This window comes from Dipteris shenzhenensis, chromosome 14 (assembly GCF_047967505.1).
Source record: "Dipteris shenzhenensis isolate YYH24624 ecotype China chromosome 14, Dip_SZ_1.0, whole genome shotgun sequence".
Lineage (NCBI taxonomy): Eukaryota > Viridiplantae > Streptophyta > Polypodiopsida > Gleicheniales > Dipteridaceae > Dipteris > Dipteris shenzhenensis.
Window position 1 is genome coordinate 26,520,964 of NC_141609.1, and position 21,017 is coordinate 26,541,980.

A 21,017-nucleotide genomic window follows, 5' to 3' on the forward strand; every position below is an offset into this window, starting at 1 on the left:
AAATATTTTCCTCAAGATAGCAAAAAATGTCCATTGTGTTCTCTTGATGTTGTGTTAACTCATTACTTGAGAGTCAATTTTGACACATCGCATCTATTAAAAATCCTCATGCATTTAGAATGTGCTATGAAGAGTCAACGTTCAATTTATATTTTGAAAGTTAAGAGTGGATTAATGATTATAAAACTAGTAATAACTGCACGACAATATATCTAATAGATAGAAGCATGACAATTAGCAAAATCCACACACATTTCAACCTCATTGAATTTAATACTGCACTATGCATAACTTATGTTACGACTACGTGGATCTAATCTATTTTGGCCTTACAAAATTGCACGACATCCTACACTTCCCAAATGGCATAAATGCAAAATAAATTTTATTACAAAGTTGAGAGGTTGAGAGAGAGAGAGAGAGAGAGAGAGAGAGAGAGAGAGAGAATTTGATACGAATTTATTAAGTCACTCAAGCTTACTCTTTTATTTAAATTCTAGGGGATCACTTGCAATCACAATACCCAATGTTGATTTCAATTACATATTTGATGATGAGATCTTCAAGTTTCTTTATCATTTTAAAGACTAACTAGTGACCACGTGTTGTTTTAAAAGTGACAAAGTAAATACTCATTTTATTATTGTCCTTTTTTGTCCATTTTTATTGGAGTATGTGCCTAAGCAGTACTCTTTTACTTTACGTACTTGTACTCATTGTCCTACTTACCCTTTCTCACTTTTGTAGTCCTTTATGTTTTCTCTTGCAAGTTTCTGTCTGACACACTCATACAAACCAACCTAACAGATTGGGCTACTCTATCTCAGATACTAGCAATCCAAGGCTCCTGCTTGATACTATGACCCTCCGCTCTAGTCCTTGCATAGAGCTTCTTGGAGTACCCAAAAGGCAAGTCACCAAGAATTAAGTTCATGAAGAAATATCCACAATGGGATCCATGCAAGCTTTCTTGTACAAAGACATTCCAATACATGTTACACACAGAGAGAGAACACCACAATCATTGCCAAACCCTTGTTGCACGCACTATGGGAAAATTAATTTAAGGGGGTACAATTCACTCCCATTATACTCTTCAAAGAGTTATGATGCTAATGACCCAACAATATCTTACATTTCACTAATAATAACTATGCTAATTATTAATATGCTCCATGCACACTCAAGTGTGTTTTTTTCCATAAAAATTCACCCACCCACTCCCCCACTGTATTGAGGGGCACCCACCTTGGAAATATGCTACAAGCAGCTAGATTTGAATGCGGACCGTTGCCATGGTCAAGGCACCCTACCAAAGGGCCGCTACTACGGCATCCACTGCACACTTGTGTTAAACATTACAGGAGCTTAGATGTCGGAAAAGCCATGTAGAGCAAATGCTAGCTCATTAGAAACCACAATTTTTTAAAAAGAACATTAGAAACCACAGACAAACACACACACACATATATATAAACCCCCCCCCCCCCCACACACACACATATAAACCACACCAAGGAAGAAGATTTTGAAGGTTGTGAGCCAGAAAGGGTGACCTAAATAAGTGAAGTTTATACGAGCAAAGTTATGCCTCATCTTGATTCAAGGAGGTCCTGTTTGCCCACCACTCATCGGTTTCTGAAGCCATCCCTAGTCTGTCTTCCTGACCACACCCAACAAAAACCCTACTACCATCCCAATCTTGAGCTTCTAGAGGATTGCAATTTGTTCCCAATAAGCGCTCCCAAACATTCTCTCCTGCGGCTACAAATTGATTCTCCTCCTCCTCATCAAGTTCTACTATCACGGGCAGATCTTCCTTCTTCACCTTTGTCTTCGCCTTTTCAGCAGCCTCCTCACTCACCCTTGCTATAGTAATCTCTTCTATCAGATTATGTAGCTGCACTCCCGACATGTCTACCTCTGCATTCAAATACTTCACAAGCCTCACCCTGCTGCTGCTGTTGTCGCTCGTCAATCGCACGTCCTCATCATGATTCATGTCCGGTACTGACCGCCGATCATCTGTTCCATCTTCCAGCTGCGCCGGCCTCTCCTCCCAGTACGCCAATCGGCGTCTCTTGCAGCTCTTTGCGCTCTCCAGACGTTTGGGCTCATCGCTGCTTGTAAACTGATAAGGATAACTGCAAGGTTGCATAGCTTTCGCTAGAAACGCCATTATCTGCTGTTGCCGATTCTCGGTGGCCTGGAGACGTTGCCCCATTGATTTCATCTCATCCAACGTAGCCTGATTTTGATTACCGAGTCTAAGAAGCTCGTGCATTATTGCGCTTCTGTCTCTTTTAAGGCGTCCCAGTTCGTGCTCTGCATGGAAGGCATCGAGGCAACGACCAGCGATCTGTGCAGATGACTTGCGTCTATGTATGTCTTTTAAAAGATGTTTTTGGCCTCTTAAAAAGTTTTCGTTCGCAAATTCCCACCGGTCGGGGTCGACCTTCCTAAAGCCCTGCCAAGGACGAGAGAGAACTTCATCAGACGTACGCTGAATTGCGTGTCGCAGCTAGGCTAAATACTTTCCACCACGTTTACAAGACATATAAAATCGCACTAACTGGAAAACCTGAGCGAATTTCAAACAACGATGCTACAAAAAAAAGGACTGAAAAGCCACAACGCTATAACTACGGCAAGTGGAAGGCCAAACATATGTATTGAGTTGCCGAACGAAGCTGGAGAAATTGTTGTGCTTGAAAAATGTAGGGAGGAGGACGAGGGAGAACTGGTAGAAATCCCAGACGACGAAGCTGTTGCCGGAGGAGCTCCAGGAGACGATGGCATTGGTGGAGGGGTCGTCGACCATGTCGAAGGTCTTGGTAAGGAAAGGGGGAGGGCAGGAGGAAGGCGGGGAGAGCTGGGAGGTAGTATAATCCATGGAAGGAGTGGCAAATTGGCAATGCACAGAGGCGGGTGTGGCTATGGCGTCGCTTGGTGAGCTGCAATGCAAAAACTGTATTGGTGTGTGGCTATGGCGATATTAATGGAGGTCTTGGGCGAAGCTGAGCATCAACCATGACAGTAGTAGGCATTTGCGTCAAATCAGAGCGACAGAACCGGCAGAGTGAGCTTGATAAGATGGCTCAAACGATAGATTTGGACGGAAAAGTGTGGTGGATTTCGCCGGAAAGAGACGGATTTTCGACCGGAGAGCTTTCGCTTGTGAACCGCCCTTTCGCAGGGAAAGGTTTAACCCTTTAATCAACCCTTAATCAAGATACTAATCTCGCTTTTCGCGATCTGATTGGCCCACGCTGGCTTCTAGATTTGTCGCTTTTACCGTAGCTAAAGAAAATAACAGCGGAAAAATCGTTAAAATACCAAGAAACTATTAAAAAATGCATTACAAAATTCAGGCCCGTTTTCCGTGTTGCAACATTATAATAGTTTCTTCGTTTTTAATTATTTTCTCGCCTTTATTTTCCACAACGCGTCAAAATTCAGGCCCTTTGTCCGTGTTGTAATATTATAATAGTTTCTTCGTTTTTTAATTATTTTCTCGCCTTTATTTTCGTCTGGAAGCATCCGTTGTCGGCGCCTGCCTACGTGTCACTGCGTCCACGTCACCCTGGCGAGAGTCCACAGCGGCGTTGTCCACCGTGGCCTCCAGGCTGGCAAGACACGTAGTTCGAGTACGTATTCCACGTCATTTTGACAGTGGCGTTATCTGCCGTGGCCTCCCGCCTGGCAAAACACGTATTACGAGTACACGTCATTTTGACAGTGGCGTTGTCCGCCGTGGCCTCCGCGCTGGCAACGCACTACTAGAACACTTAGAGTGACATGCGGGGCCCACCTCCACACTGGTCAACTCGTGAAGGGACCGGTCCAGCTGGGCTGGTGGTGTCCTGTCTACCACGCCTGACGGCCAATTATATACGGCCACGTGCACCACCCGTCCGATGGGACAATGAACTGATTGATGGGTTATCCCCACCTGCACCACCGTCCGGGGTCCACGTGGGATCTTCCGGACTCCACGTGGCTTTTTAGATTCTTGTTGCTGGGGATCTTGTGGGATATTCGATTGCTCTTTGCAAAGAAGGAGGAACTCCCTAACGGCCAACTAAACTTGCCGTTATCCGTTGCCCCTTCCTCTTGCACAAATTTCAATTCTTCACGAATTCGTAGCGGTGCGGGTAGAGCCTATTTGTATTGATTTTGAGTTGCCGCAATCTAGGTATCCGCTACTTTATTGTCGTATTTACCGGAGGAATAGCTCTCTCGCTAACCTCTCCAAGCCATCCTAGCTAAACAACGTGATCGCTAACCTCTCCAAGCCATCCTAGCTAAAGAACGTGAGAGCATGCGCGAGAGAGATGGAGGTGGGCAATTGAGCGAGCGAGAGCGAGACACACGATTTGGGCGAGGGCGACTGCACAGAGTGTGTGTCTGTGTGTGTGTGTGAGAGAGAGAGAGAGAGAGCAACTAACAGAATGACCCCTTAACTAGAACTGTTCAGAGACGGAGGGGTAGAAAAAGTGAGATTGCTTATCCGGAGCTAAGTTGAGAGAGAGGCAGAGAAAAGGATCCAAAAGCGAGCGAGAGGAGCCCTTTACTTCCAAAGAAGCCAGTTTTAGTTAGCCCCGCATTTAGTGCAGGGAAAGGGGATGGATGCAAGCGACTGCATAAACGGCCTACAGCAGCAGGGCGAATTAACCTTTCACAATTTGCAATATATTATAACCGTGTGCACGACGCCAACGGAACTATTGAAGGTTGAGGCCGAACAGAAGAGTGATGGTACTCGGTGGCGTGGAAGCTTCTCCGCACGCAGTACGTAACCCGTACCGTTTCTCTTGCAAATGGTTATTTAATTATCTGCCGATGATTATTTCTGCAAGCAAAACTTCACAACCAAGTCTTGGCTTTTCAACAACCCAAGCATGCGATAAACTAAGACCTACTGAGCATCCATGCTACTCAGTGCCTTCTCCTCATAAAGGGGGCCTTACAAAGTAGATCTAGTTGGAACCCACGTAGGTTACATGAGAGTGGAGCATTGATTTTTAGCAATAGCTTCTACTTTGTTTTAACAAGAACCCACTATATCAATTGGCAGTGATTTGGGGAAGGCTATTTTGAGAGCTTAGGAGCGACTCGACATCCATCTATCAACAAAATAATCCACAAAGCCCTAGATGGAATTATGATACCACGGCTAACCACAAGAGGTAAAAATGGAGGGTGAAACTGACGTTGCAAAGTTCTCCCCTGGTGCCAAGTGCCGCAGACCAAACCTCCCCTAGTGCCAAGTGCTGCAGACCAAAAAGTGTGATGTGGATATGACCTGAAAGCGACATACCTGACTTGTTGCAATCTCTAGAATTCAGTTTGTGTTCATGAAGAAAAAAATATCATTGGGTTCCCCTGAGGAACCTGTATGCAACTGATTATGTATCTTTTGGTGCTTCTAGTATGGTATCAAGAGTTCCTAGATATAGGTTAGGGATGTGGCACAGACCAATTTCCCCTTCTTAAGTGAATCATTACGTCCTAAGGGGGGATTGAGTTGGCTTGACCTCTCCACATGATATACACTTGGATTTGGCACTAGCCGCTTACATCTCCCAACTTACTGCTTATTCAGATTAGTAGATTTTATATTCAATTTATGATGTACAGGTTGAACAGAGATGAGTTTGTTGGGATGTGTGCTAGTGTTTATTGTTCTTTCTGTCTTAAATTCGTTGGAGATTCGAGCATATATTCTTACTCACATCCTCTTTTACTTATAGTTCTTTCAGTCTTAAATTTATTGGAGATTTGAGCATGTATCCTCTTTTATGTCACAGATGTTGAAGACATGACTCAAAGAACAGGGAACTGTAAAAAGTTTCCTGTGTTTTTGAAAATGCTTTACTCTGCAATATTGCAGGATTCAGACAGTGTCTTTGTTGACCTACTAACATATGAAGACCTTGAGGTACTGAAGTCCAGGTACGATGTTAAAATGAAGAGGCTAATTATTGACTTCCAACTTTGTAATTTGCTTGCCTACTGCTTCATTTCTGCGTACCTTGAGTTTTATCAGGTACCATGCGTAGCCATTCAAGGGCTAAGTGGTATGCTTAAAATCTAAAATGCGATCAACTTCGGAGTTGTGTCAAGTTTGACTCTCAGCAGTTTATGGGCTATATGCAGGAGCAAATGACATCAAAGGAAGAGGTTTCTTTGCATGCTTGTGATGCAATCTTATGGTTCGCCTGAAACAGGAAGACACGGAATTTGGATCGAATAATGGGGTCTCATACTAACAATAAACGCTACCTGATATTGACCTATATTGGGGAGTTTGATAGGTAAAATTTTCCTGTGTATGTCTCATTGTGACTGTGATTCCTTGCATTAGTTTAATTGATCTTGTCTGCAGCACCTTATAATCATTATTTCATACTGCAAGAGCTCTATTCAACCTACTTAATTCTCGTCCTTATTTTTTAAAATGCATTTTTAAAGCTATACTCCCAAGATTTGATGGCAGCAACATGTTGTACATGATCATTTCATCCATCAGCCCAAAGGACTTGAATAATGTCTGAAAAAATGCCTGGAATTAATGTGACTAGATCAACCCCGGCTGCTTTGCCTTGGTTGACAAAGGGCTGGTCTTACGCAAGCTGAGCGAAGAGGCATGGCATAAAGACATCCACGTACAAGCAAGCTGGAGTATTTGTGTGTTTGGCTTCTGCTATCCCAAAAGATTCACCCTTTATCTGCTGGTTGAAGTTTGTCCTAGCTTCTAGAACGAAATCCCTATGAAATTGCATGCGCAAGGCCGCCAGGCAATAATGGTTCTTGGGAAAGAGACTTATGAGCCTAGCATTACTGAGAGATTCCATCTAGGGATAAGAAGAGCTTTTTACTCTCCATATTCGATTCTCCAATATGTTCAGATTGGTCGCCCAGAATTGGACCATTAGGGGAGAGGCCCTTTACTAGAGCAACTATATCCAAAGGCTAACTGGCCTTTCGTCTCCCTTGGCATACCCTCCAGGTTGATGTGACTAGCATTGGGCCAAAATGGACCAGCTTCTTCAATGAGATAGAGCCCACAATCTTGAGACCTTGGTGGTGAAGGGGAAGGGGGCGCTGATCCCTGTATTTCATGCTTGTACTCGATGCCCATTGATGGCTGAGCACACTTTTTACCAAAGATGGAAATTCGACTTATCTAAGGAAAACGTAGTTTTAAACTTTCCAATATGATTACAAGGTTTCATATATTCTTCAGCAGTTTAATCCTCTTCCAGTATAGACATCATTTCAGCCAGCGTCACCATTCTAGCCCTTTGAGTACCACCCATTTGTCGTATGACATAGTCGCCTTGCCTATCAAATGATTCTCCTCCTTAGCGTACAAATTCCTTCCTGCTGTTTGCCGCCTGTCTTGTTGCCCATCAAAATTGTGCGGCAAGTACTGCCACTTCAACAGAGAGGGCATACACTCGACTAGAGATATACGAGGAGCTTATTAAGCTGCCACCTGTGGTGCACAATATCTTTTCTCAAGTTTGACTTCCGTAAGCAATGCCACTTCGACAAAGAGGGCATACACTCGATTGGTGAGCCTACTAAGTTGCCACCTGAGGTGCACAATATGTTTCCTCAAGGTGACCTTCGGTGCTTGAGTACTGGGAGAAACTAATAGCAGATCTTTATACTTCATTCAGCTTTGCATCTAATATCTCTTTGGACACTTGATTGTACTTGTAGGACATGGCATCGAAACATGAACCACGATCTTGAGACGAGTTTTTGCAAAGCAACAATGGAGGGGGTTTGCTCCGCATGAGTGTGTGATTGCAAGTTGCCATAATGGGAGCACATACCAGTGGAAAGAATGCCTTCCCGTCCTATGTCCCCTCAGGCCCAGTTTTTGGAGGCACAACTTGATGGTACAGGGTGGCACTCTTTTGTAGATGGGTTACTGAAACATGAACCATGACGTGGGATAGATAAGCCCTAGTTTAGTCTAATCCAAGACTATAACGTGAAGCACAAGATTTGGAAAACCACCAAGCATTATTAGGACCAATTTGAGGGAGTTGACATGCTCACCACCGAGCCATAGATCTAGTATAATGGACCACCCTTCGAGCCAAGCCACGTCTTTGGCCACAACCTGGTTCCCATACCACAAGGGGTCCACCAATCCAAGTGTTTAGTTAGACTAGGCATAGGCCTTCTCTCTATATATGTGTGTGTGTGTGTGTGTGGGACGCTGGGAGATTTGTAGGGAAGATTCCTGGCTGCCCTTTCTCTACTGCTCTGATACTGGACTGGAAACAAGTACTTTCTAAGGTCAAATGGGCTCCTGATAATCGCTCGGGGACAAACTCAATGAGGAAAGAAAGTATTCATTGGAGTGCCATCTTTGACATTCCACTTGCTTTACAGGAACCTGTTCGGGCATATAATCTCATGAAATTGGGAATTAGATACATCAATGATGTGGTAGATGATCAGGGCTATGTCTTATCTTTTTCTCACGCCACTGTCTCTTATGCATTGGGAATGCATCATAGGTTGATATGGAAGAAAATTGCTAATCTCTTGCATCCTTTTCTACCTATTCCTCCTGTGGCTGACACAGACAGGCTTATGGATTGGCAATTGCACCCCTCTGCTACATGCTCTCATCCTATTCCTCTGCTTGTTTTGACCTCCATCAAAGCCTACAAGCTTCTTCAGCCTGCCCCATGGATTCATCAATATGCTAATACTCTGTGGCATATCAGGCAGTCCCTTTCTTGGTGGCGGAAGAATCTCCGAATATTATGGAGGTGTAAAATGCCTTTAAAACAAAGACTTTTTCTTTGGAGATGCATGACCGGCACATTGTCAGTGGGAATCACACTTGCCAAACGTCACATTGCACCATCCACATGCTTACGGTGTCAGGCTCCATCAGAGACTGTCCCTCATTTGCTTTGGCACTGCCCGTCTTCTCGGAACCTCCTTGGGAAAATTTCAGATCATCTTCGCCTCTGTTTTCTGAGTCACAGATTTGGGAAACTTTTTTGGTTATTTGGCAGATTTAGGAGGTCTTTATCTCAATACTCACTATTTCTCTCATGGGTGAGATATTGGGCTCTTTGGACAATCTGGGATGAGCATAATTTGGCATACTTGGGCCGCCAGATTCACAAGTCATATGAATCTTTCAGAGCCTCATTGTGGCAATCTTTATATGATGCCTGCCATGAGGGTGATATACATGCTTCTTGCATAGAGCTTTTCTTTTTATGCTTTTGATCTTTGGGATACTCTCCATTTTGGAGACTTCCCTTTTTGTAAAGTTATGAGAATATAAATACAATGCACTGGATTTTACCAAAAAAAAAAAGTGTGTGTGGGACGCTTTGAAACCTACATGCGGGCCAATTAGATTATTCTTAGAATCTGGCATATATGCAAGTTTTCTCAAGATGTAATTGCTCTCCTTCTTGGAGACAATTTTGGCTAGTATAATTATTTGAAGGAATAAAAAAGTGTGTGTGTGTGGAGACCTTTCCCAGCCCCAGTTGGAACTTTTTTATTACTGTTTTTAGTTATGAGTAGTAGCTGTCCCACTTTGAGACGGCTATGAATGTAAATGCTTTCTTAATGCAAAATTTCTTTTACCTAAAAAAAGTGCGCACGCGCGCGTGTGTGTGCACAAGCTTTCTTTGATTGCTTGCGACGAGCCCATCAGATTCACAGTACTTGTATAATGACCTTTTCTGATCTTGTAATTGCTTCCCCCTTCTTTTAGGGGGCTGCAAATTTTTATATAAATATTTCACCACACAAAAAATGTGTGTGTGTGTGTGTGTGTGTGTGTGTGTGTGTACATTCTCTTGGAGACCTTTAGTCAGAAGTCTTTTACTATCGCTTTAAGTTCCAAGTAGTAGCTGTCTCAAATAGATATTTTTTGTAATGAATAATGTTTCTTACCCCCCCAAAAAAAGTGTGCGCGCGCGCGTGTGTGTGTGTATGAGTACGCTGGATATAAACTGAAGGTCACATTAGATCCCTTTTAAAGGTTCCCTTTCTTGGATCTAAATCCATAATAATGCTAGTTCATACTATGAGTCCAATGAATCCTTTTATTGTTGCTTTTGTGGAAAGTTCACAGTGGATGTTGAAGTGTACGGGGGCCTGCTGGCACAGTCATTATTGATTTCTTCAACGGCCCTTGAAATTTCCTTCCCCACGTAAAAAATGCTCCATTCTTGCCAATTGGTGGGATGCTTATCCTAAGGTGCAAGTCTGGTGGAGGTATACTTTTGCAATAATCCAAGTATTTGATTCTAGGAGCTTAAGACGACTTCTGAAGTACCTCTCTCTTGGGAGGATTTCAAGGCTAAATACATAGAAAAGCTCTCCAAGGAACCTGATGAGTTTGAGAACTCGTTAAAGTGATCCTCATGCAAGGAGAGGGATTGGAGATTGATACCAAGGAATTTTTTCTCTTAATGAGCAAGTTTCCAACCACCTTAATTAGGTATGGCTTTTTCTTTTCTCCCTTGAGAGAATCAAAACGAGGTGCACCGTGCACCATAACAAGATTACATCCCTTGAGGATGTGATGGATTTTGCAAAGAATTATGACACCACCATCACTTGAGTAAAGGAAATTTCGAGGGTCATCAAAGGAATAGTAACAATAGTCATGCCAAGAGATCAAACGCCACTTCATATTAGCATGAGTGATGTTCATGCACACATATCTCATTCCTTAAAGAGGTTGCACAGCCCTTCATACCCAAAAATTGAAATCAACAGGATGAGTTTTAGCAAACTAGATAACACTAAGGTCTTCAAGTGATTATCTTTTACCCCATCAAACTCTTCCACACCTAGTAGATGTCGATTTCTCAAGGATAGGAAAAGAGGATTCACCTTCTTACCACAATTCAAAACACCACACCTTGAAAGCTGTAGGAGAGCACACAAAATTTCCAAATAGAAATCTCCACGCATTCAAGGTGGGTCACCCAAGTTTTGGCAACACATGGCTCTCATAAAAACTTAAACATGAAACATGGTGAGGGGTAGATCTAGATTAATCCAACACCATACTCCGAAGCACACGAACTACAAAACCACCAAGCAATAGCAAGGAGGGGCCTGGCAAGCTCAACACACATTTATAGATTTAGAATAAAGGATTACCCTCTAAGTTTGAGGTTAGCCAAATCTAGCACAAACTAAGCCCCCTCAGTGGGTATTCTACTAGCTAAGCTACTATGTGTTATGACCCCAAAGCACGAGTTGACACAACTAGGTTGGTGGATTCTAGTGGTATGGGACACAAGGGTTGTGGCCGAAGATGTGGCTTGATGCTTGGCTAACCTCAGACTTGGGGGTGATCCTCTAAACTGAATCTATAGCTGGATGGTGAGCTTGCCAACTCCTCCAATAATGCTTGGTGGTTTTGTCAATCATGTGCTTCAAAGTATGGTTTTGGATAACACTAGGCTTGGGACTAGATATACCCCATGTATATAGGGCCCAAGTTGGGGACACCTTGTATAAGATTGCTGGATTCCAATGGCATGAGACACAAGGGTTGTGGCTGAAGACGTGGCTCGGTGCTTGGGGAGTAGATCTCCCAACAACTTGGGGTAACCACTGCGCTTTAAGACAAGGGTAAGTAACCTACATCCCTACCTGGGGATCGTTCTAAGGGACATGCTATCTTTTCTCTACTATGAGGTCTAGATGCTCAATAAGCTCATAGTTTTCAACCGTGTCTCTCCAATGGAAATTCATTTGGGATTGATGATGCATTCTGTGCACTACTAGGTGATTTCATGCTAGATACGAAGCCCTATGTATTGCAGCTCTCCATGCCTTTTAGACGAAGCCATCTATTCCTTGTCAGCTTAATGGCACAAATCTTGCCCCAAGGAAGCCAATGACTGTCATGAGTTCTATTGTCCTATCCCCAATCACCATGACTAGTGAGATGATGGGTTCACGCTGTATTGTAAGAGTGGGAGAGAGGTAAATCCTTCTCCCATGTTTTTGGTTCACAGTGGGGCATGCAATCAAGAACATATACTCTTATCTCATAGCATTTGAGCACCCATAGTTTGTGTCACCTCATGCTTAGATGGGAGGCGCCACGTTCTAGTAGCAGAGTGGGACGGTTGACCAACCAAACACTAATGAAATCTTGTTTGATTCTTTGAGGCACCACATTTTAGTAACAGAGTGGAACGGCTGACCAACCAACATTAATGAAATGTTGTTTGATTCTTTGTGGGCATATCATGCTCTACTTAGGGACATTAGAAATTATATGCAATAAGAAATGAGATGCTCTATTTAGGGACATAAAAAACGAGATGAAATTTCATTACTATGTAAAAGCCTTAATGGGGCATGGCTTTTACGAGATTCAGCCTCAGTACTATGCTGCTAAATATATCAAGGACAAGCTCATGGTACAAAAGTTCCAAGGGGACACTCGAACCCCTAATGAGCTGGCGGAGAAATGGTTTACGAATTTAGAAGACTACTTCTCTTCTATCCCAAGGGAGATGAGTATTGGATTATTTTTTATGGTATACATTTTACAAGATTATGCTCATACTTGGTGGTGCTACACACAAGATTTACCAAACACGCGATCAATTCAAAAACCTCATGGTGACTATTTTTGTTCCCCCACTTTTCTTGGAGCAATACTTGGCTGATTTTTATGTATTATCCAAAACCGGCATGATCCAAGACTACATATATAATTTTCAAAGACTTTCAGAGTCTCCATGCATGATATTTTGGAGAGTGTGTTAGGGCTATTTGGGTCAACCTGTGAGTGCATGGGTAGGCTAGTTTGCGTATGATGGGTTAGTATGAAAAGAATAAGCATGTGGCTAATATCATGTGTTAGAAATCAACCAACAGAGGGTATGCATAGCGGAAGACTGATAGAATAGCCCAGGAGCTCACACAGTGTGTGTGGTGAGGGAATCACAAACTTCTTAACTTATGTGCTTCACGCCCCACACACACTGTGTGAGATCCTGGCCTATTGTACCCTCTGTTGGTTGATATCTAACATGGTATCAGAGCCCAAGTAGGTGGCTCACAAGTGTGGGAGCTTGAAGGCAGGGACCTTGCTGAAGGACGACCTTGATTCAGAGGCTCTAGGGAATCGCCTTTAGCGACTGTAGGATAGTGCCCTTGTGAGAAGGAGGGTGATTCAGGTTCAGTTAGGTGTGTACGGAGTTCTAGTCTACAAACGGTGAAGGTTGCTTTTTTATTTTGCTGTGGTTTGGCAGCAGAGATGGCAATTTTAGAAGCAAAAGCCTCTTCATCCCCTTCTCTCCCTCCTCCAGTCGAGTTCTTTCTTTCACCATCCCTAACTTTGGAGGGTTCGGGAAACTGGATGGGACTAACTATTCTGTCTAGAAGGTGAAGATCCAGAGTCATTTAGTGGCTCGAAAACTGTGGAAACTGACAACAGGAGCTAAACCAGTAGATGGAGAGAAACTCGAAGCATGGGAAGATAGAGATGCCCACGCACTGGCATTGATCATAGGGACTACGGTGGACTGTGTGCTTCCTCACATCCACACATTAATAGAGGCGTGGGCCATTCTGAGGGATCTTTATGAGACAGATAATACGTCCCGGATCTTGCTTCTTTAGCATCAACTCTACAACTTGGATATGGATGAGGGAGATTCGGTACATGCCTGAGGAAGGTCAAGGTGGTGAGGGATTAATTAGCATCGGTTGGTCAAAAGGTAGACCCTGATCAGTTGGCCTTGATGGTACTTCGGAGGCTACCACGGGGTTTCAAAAGCTTCTTTACTACTATGACAGTAGGACAAAGGACCAAACCTCTGGCTTTTGAGGGGTAATGCGAGATTGGAAGGAATGGGCCTTCTTCAAAGGCAGAAGGGGAAGGGTCGCTACTTCTTCGAATCTCGGACATAGATTGCTGGAAGGGGATGGATAAGGTGTACTGAAGCCAGAAGAGTACTTGCTTGAGAGCTCAGTGCGAGTCCATGGTCCAGGTTATCTGGAGATATTCTTGGGATTTTATTTCTCCAGATGGTTCTTTTGTTGTGGACCTTGCCACCGTAGGAAGAACGGGTTGAAAAAGACCTTGGGAGCATGGGGCCTGGAAGACTCCAGGTTGTTCACTCATTATGAGAGGGATAACTGGAAGATGGTGGCATCTGGATTGCTCGAGTTTGAAGGCGGGAACGTGACTGAAGGTGGTGTAAGTTTTGGAGAGAGAGAGAGAGCAAGAGAGTGAGCTTGAGAGCTGAAAGCTTGATAGCTTGGTTGCAATAGAAGAGTGTGAGAGTACAACTGAAAGAGTGAGAGATAAGGTTTTGTCCTAGTGACAAAACCTTAGTAGTCACTAACCATAGTTAGTGGACTAACTGCGGTCAGGGGGAAAACCTCTTAAAGAGGGAAAAGTGTCCCTAACTAGCTTATTAAATTACATTGGTCACTGCTGAATTATATCTATAATTCTAACACCCCCCTGCAGTGCCAATGTCATGTACAAGGCTGATTAATCACCAAACGGATATAAGTTCAAGGCACTGCGAAATGCCTCAAACTTTTCACGTGGTAATGCTTTCACGTGGTAATGCAACATTGTCATGTGTGGACACAAAGATCATATTGATCTCTCCTGCATGCAACTTCTCTCTGACGTAGTGATAGTGAACCTCAATGTGCTTCGTGCGAGCATGAAACACTGGATTCTTTGCCACTGCAATGGCACTCTGACTATCAGTGAGAATTGGAGAAGGACCCTCCAATGACAGATGAAGATCAGCAAATAGACGTCGTAGCCAGACACATTCAACTATTGCTGTGAAAGCTGCCCTGTACTCAGCTTCACATGATGAGGTAGCCACTGTAGATTGTTTCTTGCTTAGCCAGGAAATGCAAGATTTACCCAAAAAGAAACAATTGCCACTAGTGGACTGCCTAGTGTCATAATCACCAGCCCAATCTGAATCACTGTAGGCATGCATCTGCAAGTCACCCCCCCTGGGAAATAACAAGCCAAAAGACTTCGTGCCCTGCAAATAACGGAAGATGCGCTTAACTGCCTGCCAATGCATAGTTTTTGGGCTGTGCATATACCTGCTCACCTGAGATACTGCAAACTGAATATCAGGTCTAGTGTTGCAGAGATATATGAGGCATCCAACAGCCTGACTGTAAGATGTGGCATCAACCGATTCTCCTGCATCATGCATTGTGAGTTTCAACCCCGGCTCCATGGGAGTGGCTATGGGCTTACAATCATGCATGTTAAATCTGTCCAAGAGTTTCTGCACATACTTGGACTGAGACATAACAGTGCCACGTCTCTCTTGAGAGAACTGGATCCCCAAATAAAAGTGAAGCAGCCCCAAATCTGACATGCTGAAGGTGGTCTGCAAATCCGCTTTGAAATCTGCAATATTATCTTCATTGGACCCTGTGAGCAGTAAGTCATCGACATAAAGAAGGATGACTAAAATTTCCCCCCCATCCATCTTGATGTAGAGGGTGCTCTCAGTAGGACTATTGTGCAGCCCCTTGCTGGTCAAAAAGGCATGAATCTTGGCATACCATGCACGAGGGGCCTGTTTCAGCCCATACAAAGCTTTGTTTAGCTTGCATACCTGAAGTGCATTTGCTGTAATTTCAAAGCCTGGAGGTTGTTTGACATAAACCTCTTCCAACAAGTCTCCATTTAGGAAGGCTGTTTTTATGTCCAACTGATGAACATTCCACTCAAAATGTGCAGCCATTGCAATAACAGATCGGATGGTGGTCATCCGGGATGTAGGAGCAAAAGTCTCCTCATAATCTATGCCCTTTTTCTGAGCATAGCCTTTAGCAACCAGCCTTGCCTTGTATCTGTCAATAGAGCCATCTGGCTTCCGTTTCACCTTGAAAACCCATCGTGTGCCAATGGCATGTTTATTTGGTGGCAAGTCTACGACATCCCAAGTCTGATTTTTCTTAATGGACTGCAACTCATCGTGCATGGCATTCATCCAATGCACATTGTCCTTTGCTTCTTCGAATGTTGCAGGCTCCTCCTCATCGAGAAGAGTACATGCATATGCTGATTCCACTGAATTAGCACCTTCCATGTGCCTTACTGCACTGCGAGTCCTGCCAGGTAATGGAGCATCAATCTTACTCTCCCTGAGAGTCTGTAACAGCCAGTTTGGGACTGTTTTTGCTGCATGTATGTCTGCAATTTCTTGCTGAACTACCTGTTCCACTGCCTGTGGAGGTGGCAAGACATCCTGTGGCTGAACTGGAGCATCGGGAGGTGGCTGTAAATTCTGATTTGCATCAAAAATGTCAGCAGGGGAACCCAAGGCAATGGGTAGCATCCCCTCAAAAACATCCTCTGAAGAAGAAGGCATATGAAATTCAGCCTGAGTGTGAGCTGAATTTTCTGCAAATATCACATCTCTACTGACAATGATCTTGCGTGTAGCAAGATTGTAGAGACGGTACCCCTTGCTTTCTGCACTGTGCCCAACAAATATGCATTCAATTGCCTTATCTGACAACTTATGCCGAAATTCAACTGGCACATGAGCATATGCAAGGCATCCAAAGACTCGGAAATGATCCACTGAAGGCTTTCTCCCATTCCAGACTTCATAGGGAGTTTTTGTTTTCAAAGCCTTAGTGGGAGCCCGATTTAAAATGTAGTTGGCACACATTAGACCTTCAAGCCAGAATTTGTGAGGCATGTGTTTGCTTTTCAGCATACATCTGTCCATCTCCATAAGAGTTCTATTTTTCCTCTCAGCTTTGCCATTTTGCTGAGGGGTCAGCCTCACTGTGAGCTGATGCACAATACCCTTGCCTTTCAGAAAAGCATCAAAATCTGCAGACAAGTATTCCCCACCTCTATCTGTGCGCAACGTCTGTATCTTGAGTCCGGTTTCATTTTCAACCATGGCTGAAAAGTGTTTAAACACCATGAACACTTCTGATTTGCGCTTCAGCCCAAAAACCCAAGTGAAATTGGAGTAATCATCAATAAAAGTAACAAAGTAGAGATGACCACCCAATGATGGAGTCCTCATGGGACCACAGACATCACTGTGTATAAGCTGTAATTTCCAGACAGCTTTAACTGAACCATCCTTTTTGAAGGGGAATCTATGCATCTTGCCTAAAATGCACCCTTCACAGGCATGTGGAGGAGGTATCTCAAGAGGTGGCAATGCATCAACCATAGAGTGCTTCTGAAGTGTCATCAAGCTGTTGTAATGCATGTGACCATATCGGGCATGCCATAATTCTGCATTTTGCATGGCAGCAGTAGGAGTAGAAACTGCCAGAGCATGGGCTGCTCTTTTTTCAAAAAGATCAAGCTGAAAAAGCCCACGCAGCAGAGTACCAGATAATCTCAAGGCATAATCATTTTCCCTGTCTCGGACAACACATTTGTCATCCTCAAAGATGACCTGAAATCCAGCCCTGTTAAGAGTGGACACTAAAAGGAGATTCTTGGTGATACCAGGCACATATAAGACATCTGAAAGTCTGAAAACTGAGCCATCAATGGCAGTAAGCTCAACTTCTCCTGTGCCACGTTCTGAATATGACGAGTTATTGGCACAAGTGACTTTCTTACCAACGGGAGGTGGATGCAAGTAAAGAGACACTTCCTAGAAGTGATATGCTTGGATGCACCGCTGTCAAAATACCAAGTATTCAGTGTTTCATTGACACTGAAAGCAGATGCATCCGTAGAAGAGTCATAACTGCAAGTCAAAAAGGCATATGTATCATCATTACAAGTGGCTGTACTATCCCGAGCATCTGGAGCAGCCAGCCTAGAATCTGAAATGCAAGATAAAAAGGCATAATCCTGTCCAACAAAGTTGGCTGCAGCATCCCCACTGTCAGAGGCATGAGGAGCTGAATCTGAAACAGCCATACCGGAGCTGTTTTTCTTCTCTTTTGCAAGCCTTTTCCTGCATTCTGCAATGTGATGACCTGACTTTTTGCATAATGACAAAAACCTTTCTTCTTGGGATTACTTGCATCATTTTTAGCCTTTTGTGAAGGCTGTCGTGACCCATTGGAAGGCTGATTTACTGATGTCTTTTCCTGTCCTTTTGTTTTTGACTTGAATTTTGAGAGCATAGCTTGTTCACCTGCACGTGAAGCCAAGTTTTTCCTGGTCTGCTCTTCCTGAAGCAGAAGTCCTATCAACTCATGAAAAGTGAGACGATTTGCACCCACCCCCCCTCAATGATAAGTTCAGCGAGGTATGAAAGCTGAGATAAGACTCAGGAAGAGAATTCAGAGTGGTGGTAATCATCTCTGAATCAGGAATAATCTCATCTATGTTCAATAATTGCTCTCTGAGATCCTATAGCTTTGTGAGGTGGACTGACATGGAGTCACCCTCTTCCATATGTGTATTACTTAACTCTCTTTTCAAAAAAGATACCCTTGCACCATTCCGGGCTGCATACATGCTTTCTAAAATATCCCACGCTGCCTTCGAGGTCTTACACGACCGGATATGCGGAATGATAAATCTTTTCACTGAAAGAGAGATGCATGACAAAGCTAAGGCATCCCGTGAATCCCATCTCTTCTGCTCTGGAGTAGTGGCTGTAGCTGCACCAACAACTTGTCCTGCAGCTGCACCCTGTGCACGACCTCTTCCACCTCCTTGCTGGTGAGGGGTAGCAGGTGCAATATTTGCTGGTCAGATCTCACCCCCATTCACATAATCCCATAAATTGCGAGAAATCAGAATATTGCGTACCATAAAACTCCAGAGGGAGTAGTTGGTACCATCCAACTTGTCTTCCTGTGAAAGACCACCGAACTGGAAGTCATTCTGATTTTGATGGGCCATATTTGAGAAAGAGATTTTAGCAGATACAAAACTGAATTCCCTTACTGGGAATGAAATGCACAACTCCCAAAAAGAACACAGCCAAGCACTGGCTGTAAATGCAACTCAGATTTCTACACTTGCGCTGTCAGAAATCTGTCCAAGCATCAAAAACTCTCCAGAACTTGCCAAAAGTGCTGTAAAACACTTCAAGAAAGGCAGTATGAACTGAAATCTCCAAAATTGCTCTCCCAACACAAAAGTCCCAAAATAGGCCAGAGATTGCAACTAGAAAGGGGCAAATTGACCAAAAGCCCCAAATTTCTGAAGTAGATTCTGCAACTTGATTGCAATGTCTGCAACCAACAAGATGCCCCAAATGTGCTCCCAAAAACTAAGCCAAACAATGGCTGTCTGCAAAATGTGCCTGCCAAAGATCACCTGCAAGTTTCACCTGCAAGGAAGAGCTTGTGCGCAAGTATAACCTGTACGGCCAAGTACACACACTTGGAGTAAGAACCGTACAACTGTACGGCCGATGGTGTACAGACACTCAATGATGTACGGACCAGCTGTACCGAATGTCCTGCAGATGTACGGCGGTATGGACAGTCAACTAGTACGGATAGAGTACATTCGATGTACGAACAGTTGCATAGAACCGTATGGGGTGATATGCAGGTACGAGCTGTACGGAATATGACGCAGGAGTGCCGTACGACGTGTACCAACGGCTGGTCGACTGTACGATCTATGGACACCCACCGTACGGGCAGGTAGCGAACAGGAGTCTGAGGTGTAACAGACCTGTACGGACGCCTGCAACACAAGAGTTGTACGGAGCAACGGCTACCCATCGAGCTTCGGGAAATGGGCGTACGGCAGTACGGACGAATTGCCAACGGAAGGTACAAACGAGAAGCGATGGTACGTGCATGTACAAATTGGTACGGATGCAGCACTTATGGCAGATGCGAGCAGGTACAGGACGAAGAGCTGCAGCAGATAGAAGGTATGGCAGCAAAGGGAGCGCTAGAGTCCGGGGGCTGAGAGTAGGTCCAAGAGCACGATCTGCTCTGATACCAAATGTAAGTTTTGGGGAGAGAGAGAGAGAGCAAGAGAGTGAGCTTGAGAGCTGAAAGCTTGATAGCTTGGTTGCAATAGAAGAGTGTGAGAGTACAACTAAAAGAGTGAGAGATAAGGTTTTGTCCTAGTGACAAAACCTTAGTAGTCACTAACCATAGTTAGTGGACTAACTACGGTTAGGGGGAAAAACCTCTTAAAGAGGGAAAAGTGCCCCTAACTAGCTTATTAAATTACATTGGTCACTGCTGAATTATATCTATAATTCTAACAGGTGGTGGTGCCATCTGGTGCTACCTTGTATGGACCTGTGTGTGCTCCTCAGTGAGCTTCCATGTCTTTCTGCAAGTGCCCAACAAGCCCCGAATGTGTCTTGCTTGTAGGCATAGGGATCTCAGTTTGTCCTCGTAACGTGCTGGCCAATGACTCTTGTAGTAGTAGGATGAACCGGCCCTGATGTGATAGGGATGACAAACCCTAACTAGGGCTGCCCACTTACCTACAAGCCGATAATAGGCTAGGTTTTGAATGCCCCAAACACTCTAGTCCATAGCCACAACGTGGCCACCATATATGCTTTTGTTATGTCCACGTGTGGCTAGTGTTACAAAGGTCAGGTTAACCTAGGGTCTCGTGTTTTAACCTTGGGACAGTTAGGACACGTGGTATACCACCCTTGGTACACTGAGGATAGTGTTAGTATCGATATACCTAAGACATCCAACATCTATATAAGTGAGAACAAGTACTCACTTGGGGGCATTCTGGGGAGTGGGGCCTCCTTTGAGTACCCAACTAGGTTGTGAGCTCATCCAGACGTGGTCATTATACTCTATACTACTCCCACATCATGCCGCTCCCTTTCCAGCCTCAACATCTCTCTCTCTCTCTCTCTCTCTCTCTCTCTCTCTCTCTCTCTCTCTCTCTCTCGCCGCTTCATCTCCAGACGATCCAGGATGATGGCAGCTTTTCGGAGGAGACTTACTCATGGAGATCTCGCCCCACCGGCCGCTCACCTCACCTTTGCTCAGATTTGTACTCTCATAGCAAGAGGCAGAGTCGATGGACAGGA

The 21,017-nt window shown here is 44.1% G+C and overlaps 2 protein-coding genes across 2 annotated transcripts in view; one reads left to right on the forward strand and one right to left on the reverse strand.

The window, feature by feature from the left end:
• Window positions 1-1,561: 1,561 nt before the first annotated feature.
• On the reverse strand, window positions 1,562-2,929 carry LOC147894394 (heat stress transcription factor A-7a-like). The gene is made up of 2 exons (XM_087384695.1): window positions 2,666-2,929; window positions 1,562-2,467 (listed from the first exon to the last, which is right to left on the reverse strand). The coding sequence occupies exons 1-2, from the start codon at window positions 2,891-2,893 to the stop codon at window positions 1,586-1,588; spliced, it is 1,110 nt and encodes a 369-aa protein (XP_087240821.1). The 5' UTR covers window positions 2,894-2,929; the 3' UTR covers window positions 1,562-1,585.
• A 1,696-nt stretch (window positions 2,930-4,625) lies between these two features.
• The window catches only part of LOC147894395 (uncharacterized), a 123,460-nt gene continuing 107,068 nt past the window's right edge, over window positions 4,626-21,017 (forward strand). The window contains exons 1-3 of the mRNA XM_087385302.1: window positions 4,626-4,791; window positions 5,811-5,955; window positions 6,231-6,317. Of these exons, the coding sequence (XP_087241428.1) occupies window positions 4,626-4,791; window positions 5,811-5,955; window positions 6,231-6,317 (398 nt within the window). The remainder of the gene's footprint in view (window positions 4,792-5,810; window positions 5,956-6,230; window positions 6,318-21,017) is intronic.

Excerpts from the sequence above, each read along its gene's own strand:
- LOC147894394 (XM_087384695.1), bottom strand. The coding sequence starts at position 2,893 with ATGGATTATACTACCTCCCAGCTCTCCCCGCCTTCCTCCTGCCCTCCC. Across the intron at positions 2,468-2,665 it reads TTCGGCAACTCAATACATAT|GGCTTTAGGAAGGTCGACCC; the intron begins GTTTGGCCTTCC and ends CGTCCTTGGCAG.